At 39.4% G+C, this 13779-nt stretch overlaps 1 protein-coding gene across 2 annotated transcripts in view; it reads right to left on the bottom strand.

Moving 5' to 3' along the window:
- Positions 1–1177: 1177 nt before the first annotated feature.
- Positions 1178–13779, bottom strand: part of LOC107747454 (methylcytosine dioxygenase TET3-like) — a 45348-nt gene continuing 32746 nt past the window's right edge. For both annotated transcript variants that reach the window (XM_016561958.1, XM_016561959.1), the window contains 9 exons: positions 9465–11553; positions 9286–9376; positions 7787–7880; positions 7484–7692; positions 5749–5899; positions 4387–4476; positions 4052–4189; positions 3630–3942; positions 1178–2205 (listed from right to left, as the gene is read on the bottom strand). In XM_016561958.1, the coding sequence (XP_016417444.1) occupies positions 1247–2205; positions 3630–3942; positions 4052–4189; positions 4387–4476; positions 5749–5899; positions 7484–7692; positions 7787–7880; positions 9286–9376; positions 9465–11553 (4134 nt within the window). In that variant the 3' untranslated portion in view covers positions 1178–1246. The remainder of the gene's footprint in view (positions 2206–3629; positions 3943–4051; positions 4190–4386; positions 4477–5748; positions 5900–7483; positions 7693–7786; positions 7881–9285; positions 9377–9464; positions 11554–13779) is intronic.

Below are 13779 nucleotides of genomic sequence, written 5' to 3' on the forward strand. Positions count from 1 at the left end.
CTATTTCAAGTCATGTTTCAACCTCTTTGGGAGTTTAAAAAAAAAAGAAACTCAAAAATTGGGACCAAATAATATAAAATTGTACATAAGTGCCAGAAATCAAAATGCAGCATAAAACCTTCCATGATTATTGCTTAAATATGCAAAGTTTCATAATCATGATACCAAAAAATGTGACTGGAGATACTTGAAGATGAATAAACCAAACGTGCATATTGGAAACTTCAAAGGTCAAGTTGGTCTGAAGATACAAAGTGCTTTTTGAAATGATGCCATGTCTATGTCTCACAACAGTGTTGGGGAAAGTTACTTTTAAAAGTAATGCATTACAATATTGCATTACTGCATAAAAAGGTAACTAATTACATTAGTTACTTTTTATGGAAAGTAATGCATTACGATACTTTTGCGTCACCTGTGCTAGGCTTGCTTATTTGTTTTTTAATAACAAAAACCTCAAAAGTTATATTTTTGGCAACTGTAACGGCCATTTCACACCAAAAGTGAAATTAATAAGCCTCTGGAACTCCCAGTTTATCTCAACACGTGGACAGGAGAGGTGTCAGTGAATAACTTGCGTTACTTATTTAAAAAAAAGTAACTAGACATATTTTGTTACTTTACTAGTTACTTGAAAAAAGTAATCTGATTATGTAACTTGTGTTACTTGCAATGCATTACCCCCAACAATGTCTTACAATGCCGGAACAATGTACCTTCATACCAATGACCTGTAATGACCCATGTGTGGTTCATATTGGTCATTTAACCTTACTGCTACAATGGCAGCATAAAATAGCAACTACCGAGTGTCGGACAAGACAGCACCCAGGGCTGAGACGAGAATATAGAATTCACATTTGACAATGTCAATTCGGAGTGTTTACTACACACGTCATTTCAAGGATGACATACTCCTATTGCAGTAAACAGGCTTGGACCAGAAATTAAATTACAAAATAGTCTTGAAAATGATCAGAATAAATAATCACATTTTCTATGCACTAATTTCATCTATATGTATAAAACCAGTTTTATAACATCTGTTCTGAGCACCATCTCTTTACAATAAAAAAAACACAGACATACACACCAAAACTCACAGTTAAAAACCCACAAATGGTAGTCTATTTCTTCGTAAAAGCTGAGATGAAGAGCACAACTGAAGAAGAGCACACGTAAAAACGGGCATGAAAGGATGAAAACTAGCTGAGGTAAGGCATTAGCTAGACAAGCACGGAGAATTTCACGTCCAGCGGTTGTAAGGCCCAGTGACGTGCGTGAGGGAGTAGGGCGCTGACATGACGACGCCGTCACGCGGAACTGTTAGCGATTGACGGGTAGGAACCTGAAGCTTGTGTCTCTCTTCCGGATAAGTCTCGTTTTCGCTCTCCGTATCCGAATCCATCTCCTTTGACCTGTTGTTGAGTCCCTGACGCTCGGCTTCCTCTTTCTCCCTGGCCTTCTCGGCCATTTTAGCCTCCCACTGTTGCAGGCCGTGGCCCGGAGTGTTAAGGCTCTTGTGCTGGTAGAAGACCAGCGAGATGCGGGTGGGATGCGTGCGGTTGGGCCGCAGGATGGGAGTGGTGGCGTGCAGTTCCCGTCGAGCGCATTCGATCAGGATGGAGCCGTGGGAAGGAGCCACCGCGACCCCGCCGATGTCCCTGTCGAGGAAATTGTGCTCGCTGTCCGACCACACTTCCTCCGCTTTACCCACCTCTGGGGTCAGGGGTCGCGCTGTATCTGGAGGGTTGCGGTGGTCCTCCAGGTTCAAGCGACTGTGGAGACCCTCGGCCGTGGGCGGGGAGAGCGGGGTGGGAGCTGCGCCGCCCTGGAAGCACCGCATCTCCTCAGGCTCGGATTTGAACGAGGGAGAGTATTTTGAATTCGTTCTCAGAGGATCGTTCGGATACGAGTTGTGCCTGATGGTCTCGAGTCCGTGTCTAAGAGAAGGAGAACCATTGCTGTGGCCCGTTCCTCTTGAGGGATCATGCGGTCGAGTGAACTCTGGGTGTGTGGACATGCCAAAGCTGGAGGCCACAGGAGGAGTGCGGCATGTGTTACTCTGGTTGTACGGGACAGTAGAGCGGAAGTCTGAGAATTGGTCTCCAATGCCTGGAACACCAGATAATCGCATGCTGGAACTTAAATTACGAGTATCCTTTTCCAAACATGGTGAATGTTCAACAGAGGTTTGCTTGAAACCTGTGGACAAAATAATAATAATAATGTAGATTAGAGAAGTCCCCAAAAGTTTCCTGGAATAAATCAGTGGCACAACAGCCCCTATTTTATGATCTATTCTCAAGAGAAATGTATATTTAATTTACAATATGAATTAAAATCATTCCCATTACATATCCATCATATATCCATACTTTATAATCTCAGGGGTTATCCGGGTTATTTTTGGCTACTAAGAGAAACCTATTCTTGAAATTTACTTTTGGTATATATCTGGTTTCAGGAAATAGTAAAAAGTGAAAATTCTATTCGACACCAATAAACTAATAAATATTTTCATGCTATGACTGAAGATGTGAAAAACAAACAAACTATCTAAATGGTCAAATTAATTTCAAATGCTACAAGTGAATTTAGGCATCGCAGCATTATAATGTACAGCATGAAAAATGGATATTCATTTTGAAATTTGCTAAAGATTACATTTAACTGTGCTATTCAATTCTTTATCAAATAATTATTAAATAATATTTCAAAAATAATTATAGAAAAATAATTATAAGTAATTATTAGTAGCAATGATGATCTTAAAGTGAGTGTTAGATGATAGCAAACAATCTAAATGTAAAAATGTGTAATTGAATATTATAAAGAACTGTAAAGAATTAAATTACTGTAAAGAAATAAAAAACAAAAATACTGAAATATTGCAGATAACAGAAAACTGATTGTTACTGGAACGTCCTGATTTAGAGGTCACCATAAGGGTACGTTTACACGACAACAATGTACTAAAAACTGAAAAGTTTTTTCTTTGCATTTTAGAAATGTTTAGAAACACTACATGCCTGCGCACATACGCATTCCTATAGACCAGGGGTAGGCAAGTTCGGTCCTAGAAAGCCGCAGTCCTGCAGAGTTCAGCTCCAACCCTAATCAAACACACCTGAACAAGCTAATCAATGTCTTCAGGATTACTAAGGCTATAGGCAGGTGAGTTTTGTTTTCAGGGTTGGAGCTGAACTCTGCAGGACTGCGGCTCTCTAGGACCGAACTTGCCTACCCCTGCTATAGACTCAACACACAAGTATGCACATCACCATTTTCACAAATAATTTTTTTTTGTTTACACAGAGACGAAACTGTATCGTTTTTAAAAACTTGCACCTTGAAACCCGTTTTCAAAAGTTTGCATTTTCAGACCCCCAAAAGGCTTATTGTGCAAATAGATGGCCAAAATGCATAAGAAATTTTCTGTTTTAGTTGAAAATGGTGTAGTGTATATGCCCCCTAAACCAGGGGTTTTTAAACTGTTTCTGGAGCCTCCCCAGCACTACACATTTTGAATGTTCCTCCACATTACACCAAAAACCCTGCCTGAAACCAACTTGTTCACATCAAGAAAATGGCATGCCTCTTAAGAAGGAAGGCTGAACTGGATATACCTTTAAGATGCTCGTTCTTCACTTTCACAGGAGTGCCCCGCTTACTGTCCAGGCCGCTAAGTTTCTCAGCATGGGCTCTTTTAGCCTCCATCCTCCTTTTGCGTGCTGATTTGACGGGCTCGGCCAACATCCTCACTTCTCTTGGGAAAGCAGAGAGGACTTGCAGTGCCCCAGACTTTATTTTGGCCCACTGGCCCTCAACATGTCCAAACTCATCCGTGTCAGAGATCTTGTAGAGCGGTAGGACGTGCAGCTGCTCGTCCTCTGGAATGTTCCGCACTGCACGGTTATCCTCCTTGGTTAAAGTACATACCTGCAGTTCACATGAGACAAGTACATATCTCATTTATCTCAGATGTCAGAAAATGAAAAAAAGAAGGTATTAGAAGGACAATGACATTGACAGTGGAAGTGAGACTCACCACGGTGCTTCCATTGGTCATGTTATGTGTGTCTCTGTGGGCATGAGCGCAGAAGTCCACACATGCAGTCACACCAGAGAACGGTCGACCTTCGGTCCTGCCCAGCCGACAGTCCTGCCCCTGCTGCTCCTGCTCCACCTGACAGGTTACAGATCGTTACGATACTTTCTTTACAAATGTACACAGAGCTTAGTTTGCTTTATCTTGGCTGCTATAGAAATATCAACATAATCACAAAATCAACTAACTTAGCAAACGTTTTTACTGTTGAGCTCTGCTTAAGAGCAGTTTTAACATTGTGACAGATTGTGACATTTTGATTATGTAATTCCTACCTGGTTCTGAAAGGCCACAGGAGCAAGTTTATTGTACACGGGGGTCAAATCTGATGCCAGATTCTGCAAGTATTTCTCCAACTTCTCCTCCTAACCAAACATCAAACATTATTGTAGTTTAAAAGATGAAATAAAATGACCATAAAGCATAAATACTCTACCTTTCGAAAAATATGAGGTTGGTATGATTTTTTTCTGTTTTTGAATAACATCACTTATGCTCAGCATGGATGCTGCAAGGATTTACTTGATTCAAAAATACAGTAAAAACAGTAATAGAGTGAAATATTATTACAATTGAAAGTAACTGTTTTGTATTTTAATACATTTTTTAATTTTAATTTAAAATTACTGTAAATACATTTTAATTTATTCTTGTGATGGCAAAGCTGAATTGTCAGTCTTCAGTGCCACATGATCCTTCAGAAATCATTCTAATACGCTGATTTGGTTTTTTTAATGAAACATTTCTTATTACTATCAATGTTGAAAACAGTTGTGCCGCTTAATATTTTTGTAGAAACTTTTTTTCAGAAATATTTGATGGCTAGAAAGTTCAATATAACAGCATTTATTTAAAACACAAACTTTTTTAACATTACAAATGCATTTACTTGCACTTTTCATCAATTTGATGCATCTTTGCTGAATAAAAGTATTAATTTCTTTATAAAATCTCACTGACACCAAACTTCTAGATGTTAGTTCACTAAAATGTATTTTGTTTATTTTATAGGTACTACACAAAATAATGTTTCCTACAGCACATAATTTGTGCATTGCGACCACTGTTATCATTGTTTATATTAGGTTTTCATAGTACATCTTGCAATTCTTGCAGGATGGCTTTAAAAGCTTGTATGAAGAAGATGCAGCAGAGTATACAATCTGCCGTACTTTACACAGCATTGTTACACCACTGTAAATCAGACACTTGAATCGGCTGAAAGTGTATAATAATGAGGATAATTTACTTAAAAAGAAGCTGTGTTTGCATTGTAATGAATGATAATGACTCAATGGCACAGTGCTATTTCAACTCATATTTTGAACCTGGTCAAACTTTGCATGGGGAGTTTTTGCAATTAAAAAAACATCAGTCATGCAACCCTTTTTTCTGTTAACTGTTTTACTTAGTACCACTAGAGAGCAACAGATTAAACTAGCTCAGGTAAACAAGGTAATTCAGGTAAGCTCACACAGGATACTCTCATCAGGGTTGCACATCTCATTTAAAGCCACTATGGCTTGTTGGCAGGATTTTGTAAAAAACCAGCATGTAATTCTTTCATAACAGAGCATTTCTTCACACATTTCTAGTGGACTGAGAATGTATCTCCTGTGAGCCCATCTAGTGCTCACCTCCTCAGGATAGTCTCCCTGCAGTCTGAACTTCCGGGGCGTTTTGCTGCGTGCAAACTTGCAGCCATTGAAGTACATACTCCAGGAGCAACCAAACGAGAAAGAGGCACCGCAGGTCTCTGGATCCAGACCCTGACACGCACAAGTGCGACTAACAGGAGAGAGGAAGACGTTGAGGTAAGTTACAGTGCAATAATATAATATAATATAATATAAAACTTGCTGGTGGTGCTTTTACATGCGTGGAAAATGTGGAATATATATGGAATATATTAAAATTATTAATGCATTTAACGCACCCCAAAAGGGGCCGACACCTGTATTGCATCTTGCATTGCATTGCATGACGAACATGATGCAGGGCAATGACTCATTGTGTGATCAAGCCTATAACAGTTATATGCCCCTAAAATTCAAGGATATGAGGGGAAAAATGCCCGTATGGGTTTTTGTCTTATATTTATATTATATGATATAGTTTAGCAATATCACATGAGCAAGTTTTTTTTTCTTGCCAAATACCAAAATTTGCCAAAATTTTCTTTACGACTGAAAATGGGAAACTGATTTTATACAGTAGTTAGTATTGTATAAATTATACAATATTATCGATTTTGTCTATCTCAATTTGGCCAATGAAGATAGTTCAAACTAAGCCACAGCAGAACTTTTGTGCATCTCCGAGCAACACACAGCGGCGTTTTGTTACTTAATGAATCCGCATTTTTTAAAAGCTCATTAATAACCATTTACTATCATTATTTATGCAATGCTGAATCAAAATATTTCTTTCTAAAGCTACTTTTTGTAAAGTTTATTCAGTGCTTTTATCATCCAATGCAATAATGACTTGAAATGATCATTTGGGTGGTAATTGACCACCCAAATGATAATTTGGGCCTAATTGGCCTAATTTTGTTCCACAAATTAATGAACTTTTATGACAGAAATGAAGTTTTCCATTAAGGAGCAGTATTTGTCCCCTGGAAGTGATTTCCTGGAGCATAATCTTACCTTTGTATGGCTAATTTTTAAATAATGACCTTATTTAAATATATCTCGTCTTTTTATGTCAAATATGTAAATTTAATTAATTAATCAAATCAATCAGAATCTGTTGCCAAAAAATGATCAACATCAATAATGAATTAGTTTATTACTATTTAACGTGTTAGAAAATCGAGATTTCACTTAGTTTATGATGAGAGAAATTCGTGGAACTGCAGAACTTTCACTGGTGACTAATCTAAACGTCTCTGATTGGCCATCACATTCATGCGCTCAATAGACATGTGGGTTATTATTTATAATGCTCAACACTGCAAAAAACAACATGCAAAAAGAAATCTTTGACACATTGTTAGCAGATCTGAATGTCATGCCGCAGTCAATACTCATGTTCACATTTCACTTTAATCGCAATTGTTTTAGTTAAATCATGCGGTTTAGTTTAATCATTTTAGTTCAGTTTTTGTGTTGAATTTTTTTTGTTCATTTTGGTGACATTTTTGCCCCAAGATCATTTCCGACCCTGCTTTTTACTAATCTAGCCTGGTCTTTTTAGCAGTGAATGTGCACTTACAAAAAGATGGTGTGAAGGAGTTTAAAGAAAAGTACTCATGCTTCACAAACACTTCATCAAGAACAACCTCCAAATGTTCTTTTGTATTTGTGTGAGGGAGTGTGTACGTGAATCATTCCCACACACTCTGTCCGTATGTCACTTGTGACTCACTCCTCATTGAGGGCACAGCGGCGGCTAGTGGGCGAGCCATATTTGCAGAGAGTCTGTGTGAGCTCCTGGTACAGCCTGTCAGCCACACTGCGTGGGATCCCCTCCCAGGCCAGGATGAGAATGACTACCACTGCGTTCTGACAGCAGTGACCAGCACGCTGCCGCACAAGACACAGCAACTTCTCTTCCTCACTTCTTCGACGTATGATCTGCAGAATTTAACACATGTGCACACAGTATATGAAGGAACAGACATTCTGCAAGCTCTTCGCAGACAGCTAGTTATTTTATCAGGTCACTCACCCACTTGGCGATTGGGCAACCTTGTGAGCTCCGCCCTTCTTTGCCTGTATACACAACAACCTCCACACGGACTGCGTTGCCTTTCTCGCCATATCTGTGATGCAAACAGCACAGTGAGTTGTGTGTGTGTCAAGCACTACAACACAGGGGTTTTCAAAAGTTCAACATTTTTTTTAATGCAAAGGACCCCCAAATAGGACGATCCCTTTGCAACAGACCTCCCTTCATAAAATATAAAGGTACATATATTTTTATGTAAAAAGAGTCATTTATACTGTGTAAGAAAAAATTAAATGTGATATTACATAGACATGCTGTTTCTAAAATTAAATAACTGGCTTTTAAACTATCACTGTATTGGTAACCATATGAGTTACCCACTATTACACAAATTTTAGATGTATACATCTGAATAGAAACATTTTCTAATTCAGATTTTTTTTTTTCAAACTATATTAAGATTTGTGTTTCTTACTGTTAAATATATATGCAATGAAGAACAGATCCATCATGATTCAATATGCAAATAAATGCAAAAATCAGCACCAATCAGAATTTAGTATTCAAATATTATGACATCATCATCATCATCAGGTGCATTCTGAATGGTGGGCATTTCAACAATATAACCCAAATAGGATTTTCAAACTTTAATCTTACATTTAAAAAAACTGACTGAAATTATTTACAAAACAAACAAATGTTTAAATGGAATCTGTATATTAAGCGGTTTAGAATTGAATTAATTGCAGAAGTGTAATATTTAGGGTTAGGGGTCTGAAACAAACTCTAACCAGAAGGTTTGAGAAATATCAATATAATGCTTCCTTGCAAACACGGTACGTGTCATACTTTTGATTGTGCGACTTAAGGGAAATAGTATCATCACAACATTCTGCCATAGCTACCGCAGTTTAGTAGTAACCTCTGTGGTAAGAATCACTCTATGGGCCCCTTGAACCTAGTTATAGGCTTCCTGTTTCAGCTTCTAGAGAGCATGAAAGTGTGTTTCTGCTAAAACACATCTGTGGTTGCTACTCTGAATGCAGAGAAGTCTATAGCTACATGTACACTTCTCTGGCTAATTATTGCAAATTTCAAATAATTATTTTGGCATTTATTGAGAAAGGATAGTATAGACAGACAGAAAGCGAAGTGGGAGAGAGGGGGGATGGGATTGGGAAAGGCGTCTGAGATGGGACTCGAACATAATAAACAATTATTATTTTTTATTTACAAAAATTTACTATTTTCATACATTTATTATTATTATGTATTATTTATTTTATTAAATATATATTTTTTAATTTGACAAAAAATAATTTAAAAATAAATATGAAACAACAATTGTAAAAACCATACATATAAAATGAGGAAATTAAATGCATACATGTAAATGTCAAATTATCCATTAAAATGAATAAAAATGTGTATACTTTTGTGTTGGAGTGAGAGAAAACATTATTGCATGTAAGCATAGCAACTGAGATCCACTTTACCTGTTCTCCATCATCTCTCTCACGGCTGCTACATTCGGGCCAGATCCAAGGTGAGTGTAGTACGGACCCTCCTCTTTCTCAATTACGTGTTCTGTAGAGGGAAATTGTGTTCGTAGATGAACTGAAAGAAGATCGAGCCAACTTTTATTTCAAGTTATGATATGGCTAATATGACTTACCCACACAGTCACAGGAGGGCAGCTCTGTGGTTTGTTTAGAGGGGGTGTTGAGGAGATTCTTGGTCGGTGTGTCCAAGAACCTCATCGGAGACTCCAAAAAGCTGTTGATCGTGTGCTTGGTAGGAGTCTGTTCTCCAGTGTTCACCACGTCCCCGTTCTCCAAATGTACACTGGATGTGGACAACACAGTAACACCTCCAGACTTCTCCACTTTGTAAAATCCATTTTGATTCGTGTGCAAGTGTTGATGATCATTAAAGCCGTTGGCTCTATGGTACATCCCTGGGCTTTGCGGCGAGTCTTTACAGGGTTCACTGGCCATGGCTTGCTGAGGTTGTTGTTTAGCACCATGATTTAGCACATCGTAGGTTTTCGATACCTGAGAAATCATTTGTTGTTCACATTCATGCCTCGGCCACTGGCTAGCACCTAGATGGTCATTCGTATGATTGTGAAAGAGTCCGTTTGGTGGCGGTAAACAATGACTTTGAGCTCCATGCTCGTATTTAAAGTGAAAGCCGTTCTGCTTACCAGAACCTAAGATGGTTTCAAAGTGCTCTTTCTTCAGAGAGTTGCTGTAGCATAAGAGCTGCCTGTTCTCGTGATGAGCCTCCGTTATGTACTTTTTCAGGTCTATCTGCGCTTGGGGAAGAAACGGACTCCTCTTGTGCTGGAACCTCATCTTTTGTTGCGAAATGGCTTTCTGAATGGTGGCCTTGAGTGGGGTTTTCCTGTTGGGCGTCCTCTTGGCCAACGGAATCCTGCAATGGTTGCCCTCGATCTCAGCAGCTTTCTTCTTAGACATCCTGGGTTTTGATGGCGTCATTTTAGGTTTCCTTTGCTTTTTTAAGTGCTGCCCTAAATAATTATGATTGTATTTCATGGTCTGAGTTGGCATACCTTTTGGCGGACTGTTTTCCGAGAGTTGCATCTGCCGGGATTCGATCATGAACGCAAGCTGCACCAACTGAGCCGCAACTTCCTCCTCGTCCCTCTTTCTCGAGATCTGAGTGGCTTCTCCATGCTTGTACTTCTTGAAAGTGCCTTCGGCTTTACAAAGTGCTTGGCCGTTTCTGCGGGTCTCCGCGGTATACGATAGCTTTTCACATTCTGAACTGGCCACCAGAAGATCCTTCAAGGAAAGTTTTCTGGAGGTAGACATACAATGCTGATTTTGACTTTGGGTGAGGTTGGCTGGCCTGTTCAGAGGGTTGCAGATGACAGAAGGCTGTTGCAATGATGAACTGATTACAGAGACCTTGTTAGAGAAAACATCTGAAACTGGTTTAGCCTCTCGAAGAGGTATGTGGTTGCTTGAAGCAGAGTATGTAGACGTTACTCGCTGAGCGTCCTGACTCTGGTTTTCTGTTTCAAAGGGCAGTGTTTGTGGGCTAGCTGCCAGTTGGGTCAAGGCCTCAATAGCTATAGCCTGATCAACGCTAATATTCCTATACTGGACCAGAGACTGGACACTGGGTAAAGATAGTGCAATGTTATCATTCTGAGGAGGTTCTTCTCCTTGATTTAACTGACACTGATATGGTTCTTCTTTCGGCTCAGTTTTTAAACAGGAATGAGGCCCGTAAAGCCTCTCCTCGAGACTTTTTCTGTCCGTACTGGAGAAGCAGACCACAGCTGCTAGGGTAGATAAAGCATCTTCGTAGCACCCGTTAGTCTCTAAGTGCTTTGAGTGCGGGTCATCAATATCAACCCATTGCTCCTCCAGTTTGATCTTCTTCAGAGGAAAAGTCTGTTCTTGAACGGACTCGGATTCATGACTCTTCTTAAACGTGGATTTATGGAACGTGGCATGTGGCTCCGTGGGATCCACATGTCTCTCAGTGTTTGGTTTCATGTGTTCAGCACCATTACGAAAGGTTAGAGAACTGTTGTGAGGGAGAAGTACATCAGTGGTCCCGGGCTCCTTTTCAAGAGGGGCTGGTAACAAGCCATGCTGGAGAGGCGTGGGAACATCAGGTGGAACATTGTGTGTTAAGGATATGTAATGCGCCTCTTCCTCTGGTGTCACACAGGTCTCCTCCATCTGCTCTGAGCTTGTGCCATTTACTGAGTTTGCCTCTGACTCAACCTGCAGTGGAAAAATATAGAGATGCTTCAGCAAGTTTTGGCTGTGGTGTGAAGCAGGATATACTGCAATCGGTCATCGCAACTTATGGCAGCTGGTGCCACAGTGGATCATGGCACAGAACTTGGGGTGATTAAGCAATAGGCTACATAAAAACACTTTTTCTTTTCAGGTGATTAAGAAATACACAAAAACACTTTTTCTGTGTTATGTGAGTTACTCACTAGTCTATAGCTTAGCAAATGAACAACTGATCAACACTGTACCATCACATCTAATATGCATTTCTTTAATATTCATAATATGGCAATTAATTAATTCACAGTAATAACAGCATTTGCTGAGGAATGCAGGTACAGGTCAGCAAGCTTGATTAATTGTGTTATTTGTTTAAGTTAATATAACAAAATGTCATTAATGAGAGAGTGCAAAAGTCCATCTTCCAAATCATGCCTTTACTTTACCCAAATATACTTTGATAAGCCTATAAAAATGTAAACCTGTCACGTCAAATCTATACAAAGAGAAAAGCAGAGTGAAGCTGAAAGGTTTGTTGTACATGGATGATTCAAAAATGCAAACGCAATATGTATGTAGTTTTATTTTTTTATCACTAAAGAGACCAAATTTACAGTGCAGCTTTAATGTGCAAGGAAATTAAGTTTATTTTTCGTCCTAAAAATATACATTCTGACACTTCATGCATTTTTAGGAATTGGAGCCATGACCTTTGTGTTGCCAGCACTTTGTGTTACTGTTTCAGCTACAGGAATGCTGTACATGCAGTTACACATACATGTGCATGTATTTAAAACAATAAAAATCAATCTGCAAGTGATTATTAAGATACAATTAGTCATACTGCATTGTGTTAAATTGACAGCCACAAAGTGAACATTATTAGTAACACTCATTATAGCCTCATAATTGTTTTTCCACACCAGAAAAGAAAAAGGAGGCAATGAAAAGAAAAAACTAAATGCATGTGAGAGCCTTCACAGCGTGCCTGCCTTACTGTAACCTAAGTCCCTCTCATAAAACACAGTTTTACTACCCGTGTAAAGCAGTGTGCATAAGAAGATTAAATACTTGCGGGAGTCAGTCAGTCATTGTGTGAGAAACTGTGGTTTCATGTTTTTTATATTTATAAGCAAGTTAAATGTGCCTCTTAGTGCAGTGTGTAAATAAATTCAGCAGCACCAACAATGTAGTTTTGAGGGAATCTCCTTCATGTATCATTAACACTTATGCCAGGAGAGGGCTGATGCAACAGAGGGGTCGAAACAAAAGTGAGGCAATAACCTGGCAGCCGCTGCAATAGGCTTGCCGCGATAGACGGTGCTGATGGTTATACCGGTGTTAAGCCGCAACACCGGTTGCGTCACTTGCCCACCGTGTCACTGACCCCTACCGTCGTTTTGATTTTTTATAGTAATAAAAATCATTTAGTTCAGTAAAAGAACAGACACTACAATTAAAAACTGAACGCGGCTTTTTATATTAGGCAGCTTGCCCTATAGCATGGTGTATTTGTTTTGTTAATAAAAGTTCTCTGTTTTATATACACGCTAAAGTGAGTTTGACGTTGTATTTTGTTGTTGCCTTCAAGCAATTGACGCCTAACTGCCGCTAATTCAAAAGTGAAAGTAAAATGCGCGCGGCGCTTTTAAGCTATTTAAAAGCGACGGAAAGCGAGGAAAAGAGGGAAAATTCAAACGAACTAAAAACGAACAATTGCTTTACTCCGAATTGCCGCTATTTCAAAGTGAAAGTAAAATGCGCGCAGCGCTTTTACAAGCTATTTAAAAGCGACGGAAAGCGAGGAAAAGAGGGACCGCCCCCGCCCCCGCCCCCCCGGCGATACCGGTATTACCGGTGTTGTCACACATCGATTAACCGGTGGGAAAATTTCCTCACCGACACAACCCTATCTTATTCCCAGTCCTGTCTTAACAACAGCACACTGTGGGCTCAATCAAACAAATAATTTACACAGGATCATGTTTTGATGAACACAAGCTCGTTTTGATGGTGTTCTGCACATTACCAGGCCTTTGATCTACTGGAAGCAGGCAAAACCTGTTCCGGCCCGCTGTGGCCAACTTCTGTCAAGATTCTTGGCCTAAGCACAGCAACTTGACCTGTCAGACGGGGAAGGTCATTAGTATGCTTTAGTGGGGACATTATTAAAGTTATGATGGTTTTTGTGATTGACCTTGACCTTCTGGT

Source organism: Sinocyclocheilus rhinocerous, unplaced genomic scaffold, assembly GCF_001515625.1.
Source record: "Sinocyclocheilus rhinocerous isolate Xijiao unplaced genomic scaffold, SAMN03320098_v1.1 scaffold2664, whole genome shotgun sequence".
NCBI classification, from domain to species: domain Eukaryota; kingdom Metazoa; phylum Chordata; class Actinopteri; order Cypriniformes; family Cyprinidae; genus Sinocyclocheilus; species Sinocyclocheilus rhinocerous.